The 18,723-nt window shown below is 43.5% G+C and overlaps 1 protein-coding gene across 1 annotated transcript in view; it reads left to right on the top strand.

Moving 5' to 3' along the window:
- LOC142652441 (solute carrier family 2, facilitated glucose transporter member 11-like) overlaps positions 1-18,723 on the top strand; it is a 117,627-nt gene that overhangs the window by 53,372 nt on the left and 45,532 nt on the right. Inside the window, exons 5-6 of the mRNA XM_075828104.1 lie at positions 17,492-17,621; positions 18,033-18,181. Coding sequence (XP_075684219.1) covers positions 17,492-17,621; positions 18,033-18,181 — 279 coding nt within the window. The remainder of the gene's footprint in view (positions 1-17,491; positions 17,622-18,032; positions 18,182-18,723) is intronic.

The raw sequence follows: 18,723 nt of genomic DNA on the forward strand, positions 1-18,723 counted from the left end.
ATGGAGTCATTACGGTCGCGGCGATACCACATATGTGTACTTTTTTTTTTTTTTTTACACTTTTACTAAATAAAACCACTTTTTATGGAAAAAAATGGTTTTATTAATTTTTTTACTGTACTTTTTATTAATAATCTTTATTTCACTTTGATGACTTATTTTATTAGTCCCACTAGGGGACTTTACTGTGCGATGTTCCGATCGCTGCTATAATGCTCTGGTATACTTCGTATACCAGAGCATTATTGCCTGTCAGTGTAAATCTGACAGGCAATCTGTTAGGACGTGCCTCCGGCGCGTCCTAACAGGCATATGTCCAGGGCAGACCTGGGGGCTTTTATCAGTCCCCCGGCTGCCATGACACCCCATCGGAGACCCGCGATTGCATTCGCGGGCCGCCGATGGGTGACAGAGGGAGCGCACTCCCTCTGTAAACAAAGTTAAATGCCGCGGTCGCTATTGACGGCGGCATTTAACGGGTTGGAGCAGGAGCTCAGCTGTCATCAGACAGCAGAGCCCCGGCTCCTGCCTGCACGGGAGACCCGTGCAGGACTTAGACTAGGCTGACGTGAAAAGGCGTCAGCCTAGCCTAAAGCCCATTAGTGAATCACGTAAAAAGGCGTATTAGTGGTCACTAAGGGGTTAAAGGGGTTCTCTTTTGATGCTGCCAGGAATTCCTTTAAGTGGGTTTATCTTGTAAAGGACTACAGTTCCCATGATGCCTTACTCCTCTCACAGACGTGGCCTATATTTACAGCTGCCTGCATGCCTCTCTATTACAAGGTGCAAGGTAGTTCTGTGGTTACTCACTGTCTGCTACTGAGACACTGCTCTGCTGCATGACTCCCATCCGCCCTGATTCCGGGCAACGTCCTGCTGTCCCGCCAGACGTGTAGGGGTGCTTTTTTTCAGGTGAATGGGGGCCTATGAATTTATTTAATATATATGCCCAAGAGCTTTTCCCGGCTTATGTGTTAAACATAGTGCACAAACACTGTGTCCACTTAGCTTTAGAGGCATGTGATGGATTACCTCCCATATACTACAGGACTGGGGAGATAACCATGTGTTTAGTGTATGGAACGTCACACAAGCAGCAGATAAACACCAGGAGCATAGTCATGTGACTACATGTGAGACTGACTCACAGAGACATTTCAGCTACAGACAGTACATTAGTAAGTCCACTAATCTTACTGTAGTTAAAGAGGCTCTGCAACAGTTTAATACTTCTCTTTCTCCTACCTAATCTAATAAATGCTTTGATGTAGAAAACTACACAGTTTTTTTGTTTTTTTTAAAAAAACGTTTATTAGTGACAAAGTTCTGATCATTTTTACATATATGCAAATTTTCTGTAAAAACCCAACTGGGCATTTTTTTTAGTTCCACCAAGTGGGTGTTGTAAAGAAAAGTGTATGACGCTGACCAATCAGTGTCATACACTTCTCTTCATTCATGCCCAGATTTATTCACAGCACAGCGTGATCTTGCGAGATCACGCTGTGACGTGACTTCCTCTCTCAGGTCCTTCACTGGAACGACGGGAGAATCACCAGACAACGCCTTCAGCCGTGCGAAGACTGCTGCTGAGGAGGATAATCATCCTGACACGGCTGGAGCCGATGTCTAGTCATTCTCCCTTTGCTCCGGTGAAGGAACTGCAGGAGTAAGTGACGTCATAGCATGATCTCACAAGATCACGCTGTGCTGTGAATAAAACTGGGCATAAATGAAGAGAAGTGTATGACGCTGATTGGTCAGCGTCATACACTTTTCTTTACAACGCCTACTTGGTGAAACTAAAAAAAACTCCAAGTTGGGCTTTTACAAAAAGTTTGTATAAATGAAACATTGTCACTAATAAACTTTTTTTTTTAAAAAACACAAAAAACAGTAGTTTTCTACATCAAAGCGTTTATTAGATTAGGTAGGAGATAGAGAAGTTTTAAACTGGTGACAGAGCCTCTTTAAACCATCTGCACAAAATTTTTAAAGATCAGAAAAGCCCTTTAACCCAGTCAGGACTGAGCTTGTTTTGGCCTTGAGGACGAAGCCGATTTTTTTACTTTATGTGGTAATAACTTGGGAATGCTTTTATCTATCCAAGTGATTCTGAGATTATTTTCTCGTGACATATTTTACTTAATGGTAGTGAAAACATTTGGTTGATAAATTCAATATTTATTTGTGAAAACACCAAAATTTTGAGAAAATGAGTAAAAATGTGCACTTTTCTAAATTTAAATGTTTCTGCTTGTAAAACATATAGTAATACCAAACAAAAGAGTTACTATTTCAAATATCCCATATGTCTACTTTATGTCTGCATCGTTTTTTGAATGTCCTTTTATTTTTCTAGGACGTTACAAGGCTTAGAACTTTCGGAGCAATCTCTCACATTTTCAAGTAAATTTCAAAAGGCTACTTTTTCAGAGACCAATATTTATTGCCCAGATTCTGCAGTCTTTATAAATATCCCACGTGTGGCCCTAGTGTGCTAATGGACTGAAACACAGGCCTCAGAAGCTAAGGAGCACCTGGTGGATTTTGATGCCTCCTTTTTTTTTTAGAATATAATTTAGGCACCATGTCAGGTTTGAAGAAGTCTTGTGGGGCCAAAACAGTGAAAACACCCAAAAGTGACCCCATTTTGGAAACTACACCCCTCAAGGAATCTTTCTAGGAATGTAGTTAGCATTTTGACCCCACCGTTGTTTTGCTATATTTATTTGAATTAGTGTGTAAAGATGAAAATCTACCTTTTTTCTGAAAAAACATAGAAATGTTTTATTTTTACAAGGAATAAATGAAAAAAAGCACCCCAACATTTGTAAAGCAATTTATCCCGATTAAGGCAATACCCCATATGTGGTAATAAACTGCTGTTTGGACCCACAGCAGGGTTCAGAACAGAAGGAGCCTCATTTGGATTTTGGAGCGTGGATTTTGCTGGAATAGTTTTCAGTGCCAAATTTGCAATGCACTCGAGGGACTAAAACAGTGGAAACCGCCCAAAAGTGACCCCATTTTGGAAGCTACACCACTCAAGGAATTTGCAGAATCTTGTGTAAATCTGGCGTGCAAAAGAATATTTACAATTTCTTCACAAATGCTTCATTTAGGGCACATTCAGACGTGGCAGAATTGCTGTTGAATTCCGCTGCTGACAGTCCACAGTGGAATTCTGCAGCAGACGTCTTTTACATTTGTTTCTATACATTTTTAGGAAAGTTAGTTCAGACGTTGCGGAAAATAACTATGCAGAATTTAGGCTGCGGTGCAGAATTCTCCCTCTGCAGCATGCTCATTATGTTGCGGAGAAGAAGCGGAGTTTCACTGCGGATTTCAGCCTTTGCAATGCAAAGACTGAAATCTGTGGAAAGTCCGCTATGATATCTGCAACATCTGAATTACCTGTCAAATATGCAAATGTTGCTGCAGATTCATTGCGTAATTGCCCCGAATCTGCACCTACATTTGCAGCGGAAAAATTCCACCACGTCTGAACATGGCCTTATAGGAAAGACTTTTCAGACACAGAGCATGCAAGTGAAGAAAAGCACCTCAACATTTATTGGCCTATTTGGACCGCATTTTTCATAGATACCCCTTAAGTGGTCCAAATATGTTGTGTGGACACATGGCAGTGCCTGGAAGTGAAGGGGCAGCCTCAGATTTTCAGGGTCCAAATTTTGCATGATTGGTTCAACAGCACCATTTGATCTTTCAAAAGACTCTGAGCCCCCAGAACGATGGAAAACCCCCAGAAATGACCCCATTTTGAAAACTACACCCCCTCAAAGAATTTATCTAGGAGTGTGATCACTTTTTTGACCGCAGTTTTTTTTGGGAGAATCTTGTGGAAATCTGGCATGAAAAAGAACACTTTTAATTTTCTCACAAATGCTTCATTTATAGGACAGAACTTTCAGACACAGAGCATGCAAGTGAAGAAAAAGCACCTCAACATTTATTGGTCTATTTATTCTGAGTTTAGAAATACCCCCAAATTGGCCCTAATTCTTTTGTTGCTGAACATATTGCAGGACCAGAAAGTATTGGAACACCACAAGAATTTTGAGGCCTTATTTTACTTGGATGATTTTTGGGCACATGGCATGTTTGCGTAGGCCTAAAAAATTGTGCAGATATTACACCATATTACAAATCCTAGATATTCATCTAAAGGTATAATGAAAATTTTTCGTTTTATGGGGATGTTCAATTTTTGAAATGCTGAAATGGTTATGATAAATGAAACGGATGGTAATTGTAAATGAAGGGACGATAATTATAAATGAAAGCGACGGGTGAAAACAAAATTTAAAACTCCAGAGAGGTGTGGTATATCCGGAAGCACTTCTTCATACACAGTCCAGGATGGGAGGGACAGGTATTGCACTTGTATGTTGTATCTTTTCGTATGGCCTCTTTTGGCACAGACACAACACTTTTTGTGGGGGCGCCTTTTTTTTCTGTGGGCGGCACTTCACCAGGAAAGTGCTGGCCTGGAACTATCCTGGGGACATCACTACTTGCACTACTTTCTCCTACCTCATTCCCGAAGAGAAGGGATTTTATAACCTTCTTCTCCTGGTATTCCAGGTATGTCCCCTCCTTACCAGTGCTCTTGTAAATTACAAACGAATTGTACAATGCCATGTGGCTAAAGTACGCTGCAATTTTTTTATACCAAATTTTGGATTTCCACATTGCATTGTACGGCTTGAGCATCTGGTCAGAAAGGTCCACTCCCCCCATATATTTATTATAGGACTGGATGCAGACAGGCCGTGACGTGGTGGTGGGGGTTGCACCACGCACAGGGACAAAAGAACAGATGGCGTCATGAATGGATGTTAACATCAATACATCCTTCTTATCCCTGAATTTTAAAAACAGGACCCCTTCGTTTGGAGCGCCCGGCTCTCTCTACGCTGCAGAGTTTGGCTGAGAAGGGTTTTTGGGAGCTGCCTCTAGTTTTTGCGGACCGTCCCGCACGCCACAGTTTTTTGCTACCCCAGGTATTTGAACAGGAGTACACTTGTGTACCAGTTGTCTATATACAAGTGGTACCCCTGATTAAACAGTTTGTGCAGGAGGTCCCAGGCAATCTTCCCAGTTGTGGTCAGGAAGGGTGGACAGCTTGGTGGCTCAATCTGACTGTCCCTTCCCTCATAAATTTTAAAAGTATGTGCATAGCCCGACTCCGACTTACACAACTTGTGTATTTTGATGCCATACGTGGCACGTTTGTTGGGCAAATACTGCCTAAACGTCATCCTTCCCTTGAAATGCACCAGGGACTCGTCAATGGCAATTTCTCTTCCAGGGGTATAGGAAGATGAACATTTTTTGGGCCAAATGAGAAATAAGGGGTCTAATTTTGTAGAGCCGTAATTGGGGGGAGGACACTGGGAATTATCATTAAAATGTAAGAACTTTTGTCTTGCCTCAAAACAAGCCCTGGGGTAGTGGTACAGGGGTAGTGGTATAGAATATCTGTGGACCAGTAGGCCCTCACTGATTACTTCTTTGTTAGGCCCATATTCAAAACCAATCCCCAGTACTGCAGCATTACTGCTTTGTCGGTGGAATGCCACCTGTATGGCCTGGCATAAAAACTACCCGGGTTGACAGCAATAAATTGTTGAGCACAGAGATTTGTTTCAACAATTTTTTTCCATAATGCTGTCAGACGAAAAGAGCTGGAAAAACACAATTTCAGACAGCCCTGCTGTCTGGACTTGGACCCCTGCAGCAGCAGTAAAGTTTGGTACTTGGGGGGTCTAGGAGGTTGGGGGCAACAAATTAGGTTCAGGTGCAGGTGTAACCTGAACGCTAACCCTCCTGCGACGAGGTTCCTCAGTGTCACTTGAGGAGGAGGACAGAACAAAAGCGGACCCAGCATCACTCGCAGTATCTGTGTCCGATGCGAGCATCTCATAAGTCTCCTCTGCGATCATGGCCGGCCTTGGATACGTTCGACCAGTGTGGTCGCACAGGGCGCCAGCCGCCACACTGCAAGAGGGGCGCCTTCAGGTGTGTGTATCCCCGCGCCTTTGCAACTACCAGCGGGGATACACACACTAACAGCAGTCGCCTTTCCGCCCGGGCACTTCTTAACTTAGTGGCCGTTGCTACCACTGTAGCAGCCATAGCAGCTGCTAGCGGTGACACCAGGCATGAGGGCGGTGGGGCCATTAGCAGCCGCTGCGGATGCTATAGCGGTAGCGATGGCACTATAGCAGAGCAGGGAGGTATCTCCCTGCTCTGCTATCTACTAGCGCCACTGTAGCTCTCTGAAGGAGCGGAATCCCCATGTGGCCGGGAATTCCGCTCCTGGAGCGCTGCTTGATGTCTCTGTCCATATATGGACAGTGACATCAGGGGAAACCCCGGTCACAGCGTTGCAGTTTGCAGGATTGCAGATTAATCCTTTAGCTAGACTAAATAAAAGTTATATCTTAGTTTATTTCCACACATTTATTTGATAGCTGGGAAAGCTGGGTATTTTGTGTGCGCCTGCACAGTTGTCCTTTTTTGAATGTCTATTGCCCGCCAGCTATCAGGGTCATTTCGTAGTCCTTGCACTACAAGGGGGCTGTGGGCAGTGTGGCACTACCAACCAGGGGGCTGTGGGCTGTGTGGCACTACCAACCAGGGGGCTGTGGGCTGTGTGGCACTACCAACCAGGGGGCTGTGGGGCACTACCAACCAGGGGGCTGTGGGGCACTACCAACCAGGGGGCTGTGGGGCACTACCAACCAGGGGGCTGTGGGGCACTACCAACCAGGGGGCTGTGTGGCACTCCCTACCAGGGAGCTTCCCTACCAGGGGGCTGTGGGCTGTGTGGCACTCCCTACCAGGGGTCTTTGCGGCACTCCCTACCAGGGGTCTGTGCGGCACTCCCTACCAGGGGGCTGTGCGGCACTCCATACCAGGGGGCTGTGCGGCACTCCCTACCAGGGGGCTGTGCGGCACTCCATAGCAGGGGGCTGTGCGGCACTTCCTACCAGGAGGCTGTGTGGCACTCCCTACAGGGGGCTGTGTGACACTCCCTACAGGGGGCTGTGTGGCGCACTCTACAGGGGGCTGTGTGGCGCACTCTACAGGGGGCTGTGTGGCGCTCTTTACAGGGGGCTGTGTGGCGCTATCTACAAGGGGGCTGTCTGGCGCTACCTACAAGGCGGCTGTCTGGCGCTACCTACAAGGGGGCTATGTGGTGCTACCTACAAGGGGCTGTGTGGCGCTACATACAAGGGGCGGTGTGGTGCTACCTACAGGGGGAATCTGTGAGTGGTGGGCTGATGGTCATTTTACTGTGAGTGGTGGGCTGATGGTCATTTTACTGTGAGTGGTGGGCTGATGGTCATTTTACTGTGAGTGGCGGGCTGATGGTCATTTTACTGTGAGTGGGGGGCTGATGGTCTTCAAGTGGTTTCCGCCTCTGACCTCCAATTGAAATTAATAGGAGGCAGAAAATACCTGCGGCGCTCGTTTGGAGCTTTTTTTCCTGCGTCTTTTGCATTCGCTTTAACAGCTTAAGAAAAAACACAAAAAAAAGTCACACAACGCTGTCAGTTGCTGAAGGAATTTTGAGGCAGATTTTTTTTGCCTTACAAAAAACGTGAGTGAACATACCCTACAAGTGTAGTGCTTGTTCTTAGCCGTTTTCTGTCTGTCTTTCTCGAAACAATTTTTGGTAGGGGGCCCTGAGCAAATTTTATTTTTCCAGTGCTGCCTCGAGTCTCAAAAGGTTGGGAAACTATGTACTAGGCTACAGGATCCCGTCATGGAGCAGCTCAGTTCGTCATGGGAACGAGGCCTAGGTGAGTACAATTTTTGTTTTCGTTTGGGGGCACTGTCTACAAGGGGGAAGTGGGAGACTGTATGGCACTGTCTACAAGGGGGAGGTGGGGGACTGTGTGGCACTGTCTACAAGGGGGAGGTGGGGGACTGTGTGGCACTGTCTACAAGCGGGAGGTAGGGGGCTGTATGGCACGATCTACAAAAAGGAGGTGGGGGATTATGGCACTGTCTACAGGGAGGCTATATGGCAAAATCTACAGGGGGGCACTATACTGTGTGGGGGCCACTAAGCGGACATTATACTGTGTAGAGGTACTACAGGTGGCATAATACTGTGGCCACAATTAGAGGACAAAATACTGTGTCCTTGAAGGGGTTGTAATATATTATTAAATATTATTATTATTATTATTATTATACTGAATGGGGGCACTAAAGGGGCATTATAATTTTTTTATGGGGTATTTTTTTTTAATGATGGGGTGGGGCGCCGAAAGATCATTTCGCACAGGGCGCCATCTATCCTAGGACCGGCCCTATCTGCGATAAATGTTTTGCGGGCCATTTTTATTATTTATGTACATGTAAATGTACACTTGTATACTGTCAAGAGCTGTACACAAAAAAATTATAATAGAACTTTTTTTGTCTTTTTTTTTTTTTTTTTACATAAAACACTAAATACTAACACCAACTTACTCAAATATATATGTTTAATGTTTAATTTAATTTTATGACACTAAAACCGACTAAGGGCATGTTCATATAACCATTCGCTTTCCGTTCCGGAGTTCCGTCAGAGGTTTCCGTCGTGGAAACCCGCAACGGAAAGTCAAATGGAAACCACAGCTTCCGTTTGCATCACCATTGATATCAATGGTGACGGAAACACTGCTAATGGTTTCCGTTTGACACCGTTCCGGCAGGTTTCCGTTTTTTTCGACGGAATCAATAGCGCAGTCGACTGGAGGCCTTACCTGTATTGTTGCCAGATACCACAGGACACCTTCAGAGGTCTGGTGGAGTCCATGACTCGAAGGTTAAGAGCGGTTTTAGTGGCACAAAGGGAACCTATACAATATTAGCCTTATGTCTGATTGGTGTAGTTACAATTAAATTAATTTCACCTCATTAGTCAGTATAGAAAAATTTAGTATTTAGAGGATTTCATTTATATGTTCAGATAACACTTAGTTACAGTCCACTCATGTTAGCATCACACACTAATCCATTTCTTCTGTTTCCTTGACCAACAAAATTGATATTTTATAGGGTAAAAAAAACAACACACTTTGGTGCCTAGTCTGTGGGACCTACAAACAAATACAGAGATGCAGCAGTACTGTGGGTGCTAAGATATATTCCAACATTAAATATATGGATTATTTTACATTGCATTACTGCTATATTTACTATACTTATAAATGTGAGATTCTTTGTGCACATTTTGATTACATTTTGGGGGGCCATCTGTCACGATAAGGCGACCTCAGAAAGATGTGTCCCTACACTAAACATTATTCATGTGCATAAAGGAAACACATGAGAAAAAAGTCCAAATACTATATATAATCAAAGGTAGAAAAATATCAAATTTTATTGAATACAATATCACACAAAGCAATATATAAAAACAGTAGAGGATCTAAAATAAAACACAGCCTAAGGGCATGGCCAGACGTGGCGGAATTGCTCTGGAATTCCGCTGCAGCCAGTCCGCTGCGGAAATCCCCAGCGGACATTTTCTCCATTGCTTTCCACTGCTTTTTAGTTAGGTTCGTTCACATGTTGCGGAAAACTCTGCTGCGGACCATAGGCTGCGGTGCGGAATTCGGTGTCCGCAGCATTCACTGGCTGTTGCGGACGTGTAGCGGACTTGTTGCGGACTCATTGCGGAATTTCTCCATTGACTTCAATGGAGATTCAAAATTCTGCAATGAAATCCGCAGATGTTATGTGTGTTGCGTAGCGTATTGGTTTTAAGAAGATGATATTTCTTCATTCTGGCTGGACCTATCTCTAGGTCTATAGCCAGACTGAGGCCCCATGCACACTAACGTAAAAACGCCCGTAATCATGGGCTGTTATTACGGCACGGGCATGCCCATAGAAGTCAATGGGGCTCCCGTAATTACGGGTGACTACGTGTGTGCACCCGTAATTACGGGAGCGTTGCTAGGCGACGTCAAGAGATAGTCACTGTCCAGGGTGCTGAAAGAGTTAAACGATCGGCAGTAACTGTTTCAGCACCCTGGACAGTGACTACCGATCACAATATAGATCAACGTGTTAAAAAAATAGAAGTTACTACTTACCGATAACTCCCTGCTTCTTCCTCCAGTCCGGCCTCCCGGGATGACGTTTCAGTTCATGTGACGGCTGCAGCCACTCACAGGCTGCAGCGGTCACATGGTCTGCTGCGTCATCCAGGGAGGTCGGGCTGGATGTCGAAAGAGGGACGCGTCACCAAGACAACGGCCGGGTAAGTATGAATTTCTTTTACTTTTACTAGGGAAAGGGCTGTCCCTTCTCTCTATCCTGCACTGATAGAGAGAAGGGAAGTACTCTTCACCTGAAGATGCAACGGCTAATCCACATCAACGCAGATTATGTGCGGCATTGATGCGGACAGTGTCGGCAGATTCGCGCCACGTCTGGCCATGCCCTAAATGAGGACCACTCAACAAGATTACATTGTTGCCGTGAAGCACTTTACAAACTATATAGTACATATATGTACAACAAAAGAGAAGTCTATCGTTCATATAAATAGGGTAGGTCAAACATTTGTAAGTATAGTACTAAGATTGTAATGACATAGTACAACCTACACAAACACCACTAATAAAGAGATGTCTCATTAAACATGGCCTGACATACAAGCCCAACCCTCCTGATCCATTAACCACTACCCGCTATGTGATGTAATAGTCTGTCACAGGAGTTGTCCTGTTAACACAAACTGACGGACTATTACGTCACTGCATTAACAGGGCACTGTGTCGGCAGACACAGTTTTAAAGCAGTGGTAGCTTAATGCTATCACTGCTTCAAGGTCAGGACCGGAGCTAGCCTCCGATCCGGCCGATTAACCCCTTAGATGCAGCCCTCAAAACCGAAAGCTGCATCTATGGTGTTTACAAGCCGAATGGAACCCTGTAATGAAATCGCGGGGTTCCGGTGACTGCTTTGGCAGACCGAAAGCCTAACAATGGCCTCCTGTCTGCCTAGAATGGAAGTGGGTAGTGGAACTACGTGGGTAGTGCAATGCATTAGAGTAAAGATCAGAGGTGCAGGACCTCAAGTCCCCTAGTGGGACAAAAAAAAAAGTTGAAAAAAGTTAATAAAAAAGTTGAATAACAGTGTAAAAATAAAAGTTTAAAGTTAATAAAAATAAACACTGCTTTTTTTCCTATAATAAGACTTTTATTATTGGAAAAAAATGAAAATGTTGAAAAAAAGTACACATATTTGGTATCGCCACGTCCGTAACGACCCAAACTATAAAAGTATAATATTATTTTTCCCGCACGGTGAACACCGCAAAAAAATAAAAAAATACAATTTTTTTTATCACCACCCCTCACCTCACCAAAACATGGAATAAAAAGTGATCATAAAGTCGCATGTACCCTAAAATAGTACCAATTAAAACTACAACCCGTCCCGCAAAAAAACAAGCCCTTATACAGCTTTTTTGACTCAAAAATAAAAAAAGTTCTGGCTCTGAGATTATAGCGATACAGAATGTGCAGAATGTCCAAAAGTGGATAAGATCGGCACCATTTATCAGTGCGACACTGGCCACATATCTCTGAAATATTATTTATTTAGCGAATTATTATACCCTCTTATTATGCCCTGATGTACTCTGCACAGATTTCATATGCCCCCACATTATAAATTGAAATACCAGCAAAACCCCAAACAGAACAACTGCCAAGCAAAATCTGTGCTCCAAAAGCCAAATGGTGCTCCCTCCCTTCTGAGCCCTACAGTGCGCCCAAACAGCAGTTTACGTTCACATATATGGCATCGCCATACCCGGTGGAACCATCTTAGCTGTTTACGAGGTGTGTATCTTTGGTGGCACAAACAGGGCACAACATATTGCGCACTAAAATGGCATATCAGTGGAAAATTGCTATTTTCACTTTGCTCCATCCACTGTGCATTAATTACTAATGGAAAAACACTAGTGGGGGCAAAATGCTCACTACACCCCTTAAAATGCCTTAAGGGGTGTCGTTTCCAAAATAGGGGTCACTACTTGGGGGTTTGTTTTGCTATTTGACCTCAGGGCCCTGCAATTGTGAGCAAATGCTGTGAAAATCACCAAAATGGACCTCAAATGCGCATGGTACTCTTCACTTCTGAGCCCTGTTATATGTCCAGGCAAATGATAAATGCCTTGAGGGGTGTAGTTTACAAAATGGGGTCACTTCTTGGGTGCTTCCACTGTACTCTGGTACCTCAGGGTTTTGCAAATGCGACAGGGCACCCAAAAACTCCTGCCTTTCTGAGCCCTGCCGTGTGTCCAAACAGCAGTTTACGACTACATGTGTGGTATTGCCAAAATCGGGAGAGAAATTGCTTTATAAATGTTGTGCGGTTTTTTCCTCTTTATCCCTTGTGAAAATGAAAACATTCAACTTTTTAGTGGAAAAAAATGCTGATATGCAATTTTTACGGCCTAATTCCAATAAATTTTGCAAAAGACCAGTGGGGTCTAATTACTATTGTCACGGACACAGGGTATGTGGACCCACTAGGCCGCTCCTCCATAGCGGGGAGGCAGCTGACCAGGTCACAGTCTATACGAAAGTCAATGGCAGACAGTAACGCTTGGGTACCTGAAATAGTCCGGACGGTGGCTGTGGCTTCAGCACAGATGGAGGCTGGTGCGGCAGGTCGCGCCAGACGTGGCGGGCAGTATCCGATGAAGCATAAGACACTGGACTTGGCAGAAAACACTGGACGTGGCAGAAGACACTGGACGTGGCAGAAGACACTGGACGTGGCAAACGACACTGGACGTGGCAGAAGACACTGGACGTGGCAAACGACACTGGACGTGGCAAACGACACTGGACGTGGCAGAAGACACTACTCCAACTCAGGTAGGCACAGGAACTAGAACAATACGGAATACAGGGGTAACAGGGCACGGGTAACAGCTGGAACGGGAAACACTAAGGGACCATTTGCAAGACAGACTGGGATAGACTAACAACGCTCAGGCAAGGTTCAGAATGCCTGGGGCCTTCTTATAGACCAGGAAATCAGGACAGTTGATGATGATGACAAATATATTGTGCGCGCGCTGGCCCTTTAAGGCCGTGCGCGAGCGCGCGCACCCTACGGGACACAGCAGGACGGAGCGGAAGTGAGCGATGGCGTCTCCTGGGAAGGAGACAGGGACCAGCGCTCACGGATCCATGGCTGCGGGCGTCGGGGGGTGAGTAAACCCGACGGCCCGCGGCCATGGACGTTACAACTATACCCCTAGATAGATTCCTTAAGGGGTGTAGTTTCCAAAATGGGGTCACTTTTGGGGGGTTCCTACTGTTTTGGTCCCGCAAGCACTCTGCAAATGGGACATGGCACCCGAAAATCATTCCAGCTAAATTTGAGCTCAAAATGGTGATCCTTCCCTTTTGACCCCTGCCGTGTGTCCAAGCAGCAGTTTATGACCACTTATGGGGTATTGCTGTAATCGGGAGAAATTGCTTTTCAAATGTTGGGGTGCTTTTTCTCCTTTATGCCTTGTAAAAATAGAAAATGTCTTTGTTTTATTGGAAAGAATTTAGATTTTCATTTTCACGGCTTCATTCCACTAAATTCAGCAAAAAAAACCTTGGGTCAAAATGCCCACTATACCCCTTGATAAATTCCTTGAGGGGTGTAGTTTGCCAAATGGTGTCTTTTTGGGGGTGTTTTGGCATTGCGAGACCTCTTCAAACCTGACACAGTGCCTAAAATATATTCTAATAAAAAGGAGGCCCCAAAATCCTATGGGTGCTCCTTTGCGTCGGAGGTCTGTGTTTCAGTGAATTAGCACACTAGGGCCACATGTGGGATATTTCTAAAAACTACAGAATCTGGGCAATAAATATTTAGTTGCGTTTTTCTGGTAAAACCTTCTGTGTTACAGAAAAAAAAAAGGATTAAAAATGAATTTCTGCAAAAAAAAATAATGAAATTTGTACATTTCATCCCTACTTTGCTGTAATTCTGTAAAGGGTTAATAAACTTTCTAAATGCTGTTTTGAATACTTTGAGGGGTTCAGTTTTTAAAATGGGGTGGTTTATGGGGGTTTGCATTGTATGGGCCCCTCAAACCCACTTCACAACTGAACTGGTCCCTGTAAAAATAGGCTTTTGAAATTTTATTGAAAATGTGAGAAATTTCTGCTAAAGTTCTAAGCCTTGTAACGTCCTAGAAAAATAAAAGGTTGTTCAAAAAACTATGCAAACATAAAGTAGACATGTGGGAAATCTTAATTAGCATTTATTTTATAAGCAGATACATTTAAATTGAGAAAATTCAAATTTTTGCAGTCTTTCGCTAAATTTTGGTGTTTTTCACAATAAAATACTGAATGTATCGACAACATTTTACCACTAACTTAAAGAGGCTCTGTCACCAGATTTTGCAACCCCTATGTGCTATTGCAGCAGATAGGCGCTGCAATGTAGATTACAGTAACGTTTTTATTTTTAAAAAACGAGCATTTTTGGCCAAGTTATGACCATTTTTGTAATTATGCAAATGAGGCTTGCAAAAGTCCAAGTGGGTGTGTTTAAAAGTAAAAGTAAGTCGATCTTACCTGCAAACGCTGATGCTGCTGCAGAATCAACTGTAGCCTCTGGTGCCGATGTGGCCGTCACGATGCAGGACCTGTGAGTGACGTCACAGATCTGCACTGTCAGAAGCTGGGCGTTCTGAAGAGAAGAGGATGTTACTTCTCTTCAGAGCGGCCAGCTAGTAAAAGTATTAAAAACGCCCCGATGTACGCACATAATACACGCCCACTTGGACTTTTACTTTTAAACACACCCACTTGGATTTTTGCAAGCCTCATTTGCATAACTACAAAAATGGTCATAACTTGGCCAAAAATGCTCGATTTTTAAAAATAAAAACGTTACTGTAATCTACATTGCAGCGCCTATCTGCTGCAATAGCAGATAGGGGTTGCAAAATCTGGTGACAGAGCCTCTTTAAAGTATAATGTGTCACGAGAAAACATTCTCAGAATCGCTTGGATAGGTAAAAGCATTCCGAAGTTATTACCACATAAAGTGACACATGTCAGATTTGAAAATTGGGGCTGTGTCCTGAACGTGCCAACTAGTCCATGTCCTTAAGGGGTTAAGCAACAGTGATTATACATGTCTTGACATGTGGTTAGGAGCTTTCTGATGATATAGTATGTCAGAAGAGACTCACACATCGAACCTTACCCATGGATGTAATGACGTGGTCCTCAAAATCAGGCAGCGCCCCCTGATTTTGAGGACCACGTCATTACATCCAGGGGTAAGCTCCGCTGTGTGAGTCTCTTCTGAGTTTCTCATGTGTTTCCTTTATGTCATATTGGAGTTTGCTATATCTATACTGACTTTAAGTTTGAAGGTGATTAACACTATGTTGGAGGCACCTAACCAGTTATTTACCCTGTGAGACTTGTGTTGATAATTATTCATGTACAGTAGGAGACTCACCTCTCTCTTCGGCCTAGGTTTACAAAAAAAATGTCAGGGTATGTAGGAACCAACTTTATCCTATACTAAATAAAAACAGCCTTTGACAGGGGGGAGGAGTACATGACCACTATGAAGGCAGTCACTACCCCAAAAGTACAATACAAAAGATGAAGTAAGCAAGCACCTAGTAACAAAGTGAAATAAATAGGCAAGTGCAAATCCGCTGTGACTGCAATGCAAAGCAAACCAACACAAAGATGTAGCAGCGCCCTACAAACAACTCTCCATGTCTCAATCTCCTGTAACGCAGTATATGTGACATGGAGGAGAATAGTGGAGACCGGAATACTGGAGCTAACTGTAGTCACAAGTGACTTTCCAGGTACTGGATCTGTACCGGAGTATACTGATGGGAATGATTAACAAAATGTTTCAGTTACTAATAAGAATAAAACAGAACAGATGCTAATATGAAATGATGTGTTCCTATGTATTTGTGCCTCCCTTGCAGTTCTTGGAAACCAGGTCTATACACTAGTTCTATATAAACTTTAAATCACATGTCTGGAAACATTTAAAGGAATATACAATGTTAGATTAGAAAAGCACAAAGAACTGGAAACCTAAGAAATACAACGAACATCAATGTCACCTTCATGACGTTATTAATTCAGGACCTAAAAGAGGCTGAACAAAGCTTTTTTTAGGATAAAAATGCAAATGTTGATGTTAATGAATGGAGGTGGAAGTCTGAAATATTAATAGACTGTGAAGTGTTGAAGCAAAGTGTTTACCATTTTCACTTTGCAAATGCCAGCCGAATCTTAACTCTTTGCCTGCCAGTGAATCACGCCATGGCAGGAATCCCTTTTCTGATCAATGGCATTGAAACCTCTATTTTATCGATAGAGATAAATCTTTCAGAGGATTTGATTTTATCCAGCGACCAGTGACCGACAGTAGAACACTTTTATAGTGAGCACTAGTTTCACACAGTAGAAAAACAATCTATACCTGGGAGCTGCCTGTGCCCTTGAAGGGAATATGGATGTAAAGTGAGGTAATTATCCGCTCATTATTGGTTCTCAAGATCGGGGGCCCCAGCTATGCTGTCAACTGTTTCTATATTTTCTATAGACTATAATGGGAGTTATGGAGGGGAGGGGTAGTGTGTAAGGGTATCGCTGGCATCCTGGCCAGAGTGACCAAGCTACAGACCCCTGATGATAAGTATAGAAACGCGTAGGGTCAGGTTAAGTGAGGAATTTTTGCGTAGGGGACAGTGGTATTTATGTGTACCTTAGCATTGGGAGATTTAGGTGCGGTAACTGCAGGCTCCGGTGTGTTTTAGGGTCTTATCCACTTTTACACCAATGTTTAAACGCTGATTCCACATCGGTATCTTTAAAGTACACCCAGTCATAGTGGGTTCACAAATGAATCAGGACTGGGAGTGTTTGTTTAATACGTTTTTAAATACACACGGTGGGGCTTTTCACAGTGGTGATTGTACCCCTGTTTTTAGAGAGTTATGAAATAAAAGTTATACGTTTTACTCATAAAATCATTTCAGTGAATTTATAGCTGGCCATACTCATAAGCCAACAGCTATCTCTCCCGATTACTCCATAAATATACATGCTTGTTCTGGCCGAGTGTGCATGTGTATTTCAATGGGAGAGGGAAACAAGCCACCGCGGGACATCTGGGATGTTGACAATATTATACACGTCTGTCAATAAGGAACTGTTGTCACCCAGTCTTGAAATCGACACGTGTGGCTGTCATCTATCTAACGTGTATAGCCAGTTTATGACTGGTAAGAAGAGTTCGCAAGTGGGGCAGGGGGTTGTGCTGTGGACAGCACATGTGGTAATTGACAGGAAGAGTTGCTCCATATATTAATGACCATGATCTAGATTTATTTATTTATATACTGTACAATATTGTTTGCTTTCTTTTGTAGGTGTTGGAATGTGTGTGCAACCGCTATATCTAGGAGAAGTAGCTCCCAGGAAAATAAGGGGCCTTACATCTGTGAGCATTAACATTTTCCTGACTGTTGGCATCTTGGCAGGACAGATTGTTGGGTTACGGTATGGATGGTTATTACAGATCATATTTTAACTTATATTCTCATACAGAATAAGATGTAAAGTATTTTTAATATACAGTAGCCTCCTAAAGACCATAATACTCAATCTTGCAATTTATGGGCTTTACGGATGCTGGATTTAAAAGAATTTTCATATAATAGAGATCATTTTGAGAAATGTTTGGGAAAACCTCTTTAAGTTAATGTTGTTAATTGTAATCAGAATAATAGTTATTATTTTGCCCAGAAATTAGAAAATTGCATTTATATCAATGAGATAAAATCATTTCCATGTTAAACTTATAAACATATTAACCTCGGCTTGTGTCACTAAATCTTTCGTAGGATTGTTTCTCAGCATTTGACAGTTGCAGAGGCTTAATAGTGATATATGTCTATTTATATATCGTAGAGAGATGCTGGGTAATGAAAACTCCTGGTCTTTACTGCTGTCCACTTGTGCCATTCCGGCTATTATACAGCTGGTGGCACTACCATGCTTTCCTGAGAGTCCCAGATACCTTCTAATAGAAAAAAAAGATGAATATCAATGCCAAAAGGGTAAGATATAAAGCCTATTAAAACTACACTCTTTTATAATTTATACCAATATGGTTTTTATATTTTTTATTAAAGGGGTTTTCTGGGACTAAGGGCAGATTCACACGAACGTTGCGTTTTTGCGCGCGCAAACAACGCGGCGTTTTGCGAGCGCAAAAAACATTTGACAGCTGCGTGTGTCATGCGTGTCTGATGCGCGGCTGCGTGATTTTCGCGCAGCCGGCATCATAGAGATGAGGCTTGTCAACGCCCGTCACTGTCCAAGGTGCTGAAAGAGCTAAATCTTTCAGCACCCTCGACAGTGAATGCCGAACACAACAGCGAAAAACCTGTAAAAAAAAAAGATAAAGTTCCTACTTACCGAGAACTTCCCGGCCGTTGCCTTGGTGACGCGTCCTTGGTGACGCGCCTCTCTTGACATCGGGCCCCACCTCCCTGGATGACGCGGCAGTCCAAGTGACCGCTGCAGCCTGTGATTGGCTGCAGCCTGTGCTTGGCCTGTGATTGGCTGGAGCTGTCACTTGAACTGAAGTGTCATCCCG

Source organism: Rhinoderma darwinii, chromosome 1 (genome assembly GCF_050947455.1).
Source record: "Rhinoderma darwinii isolate aRhiDar2 chromosome 1, aRhiDar2.hap1, whole genome shotgun sequence".
Taxonomy (NCBI): domain Eukaryota; kingdom Metazoa; phylum Chordata; class Amphibia; order Anura; family Rhinodermatidae; genus Rhinoderma; species Rhinoderma darwinii.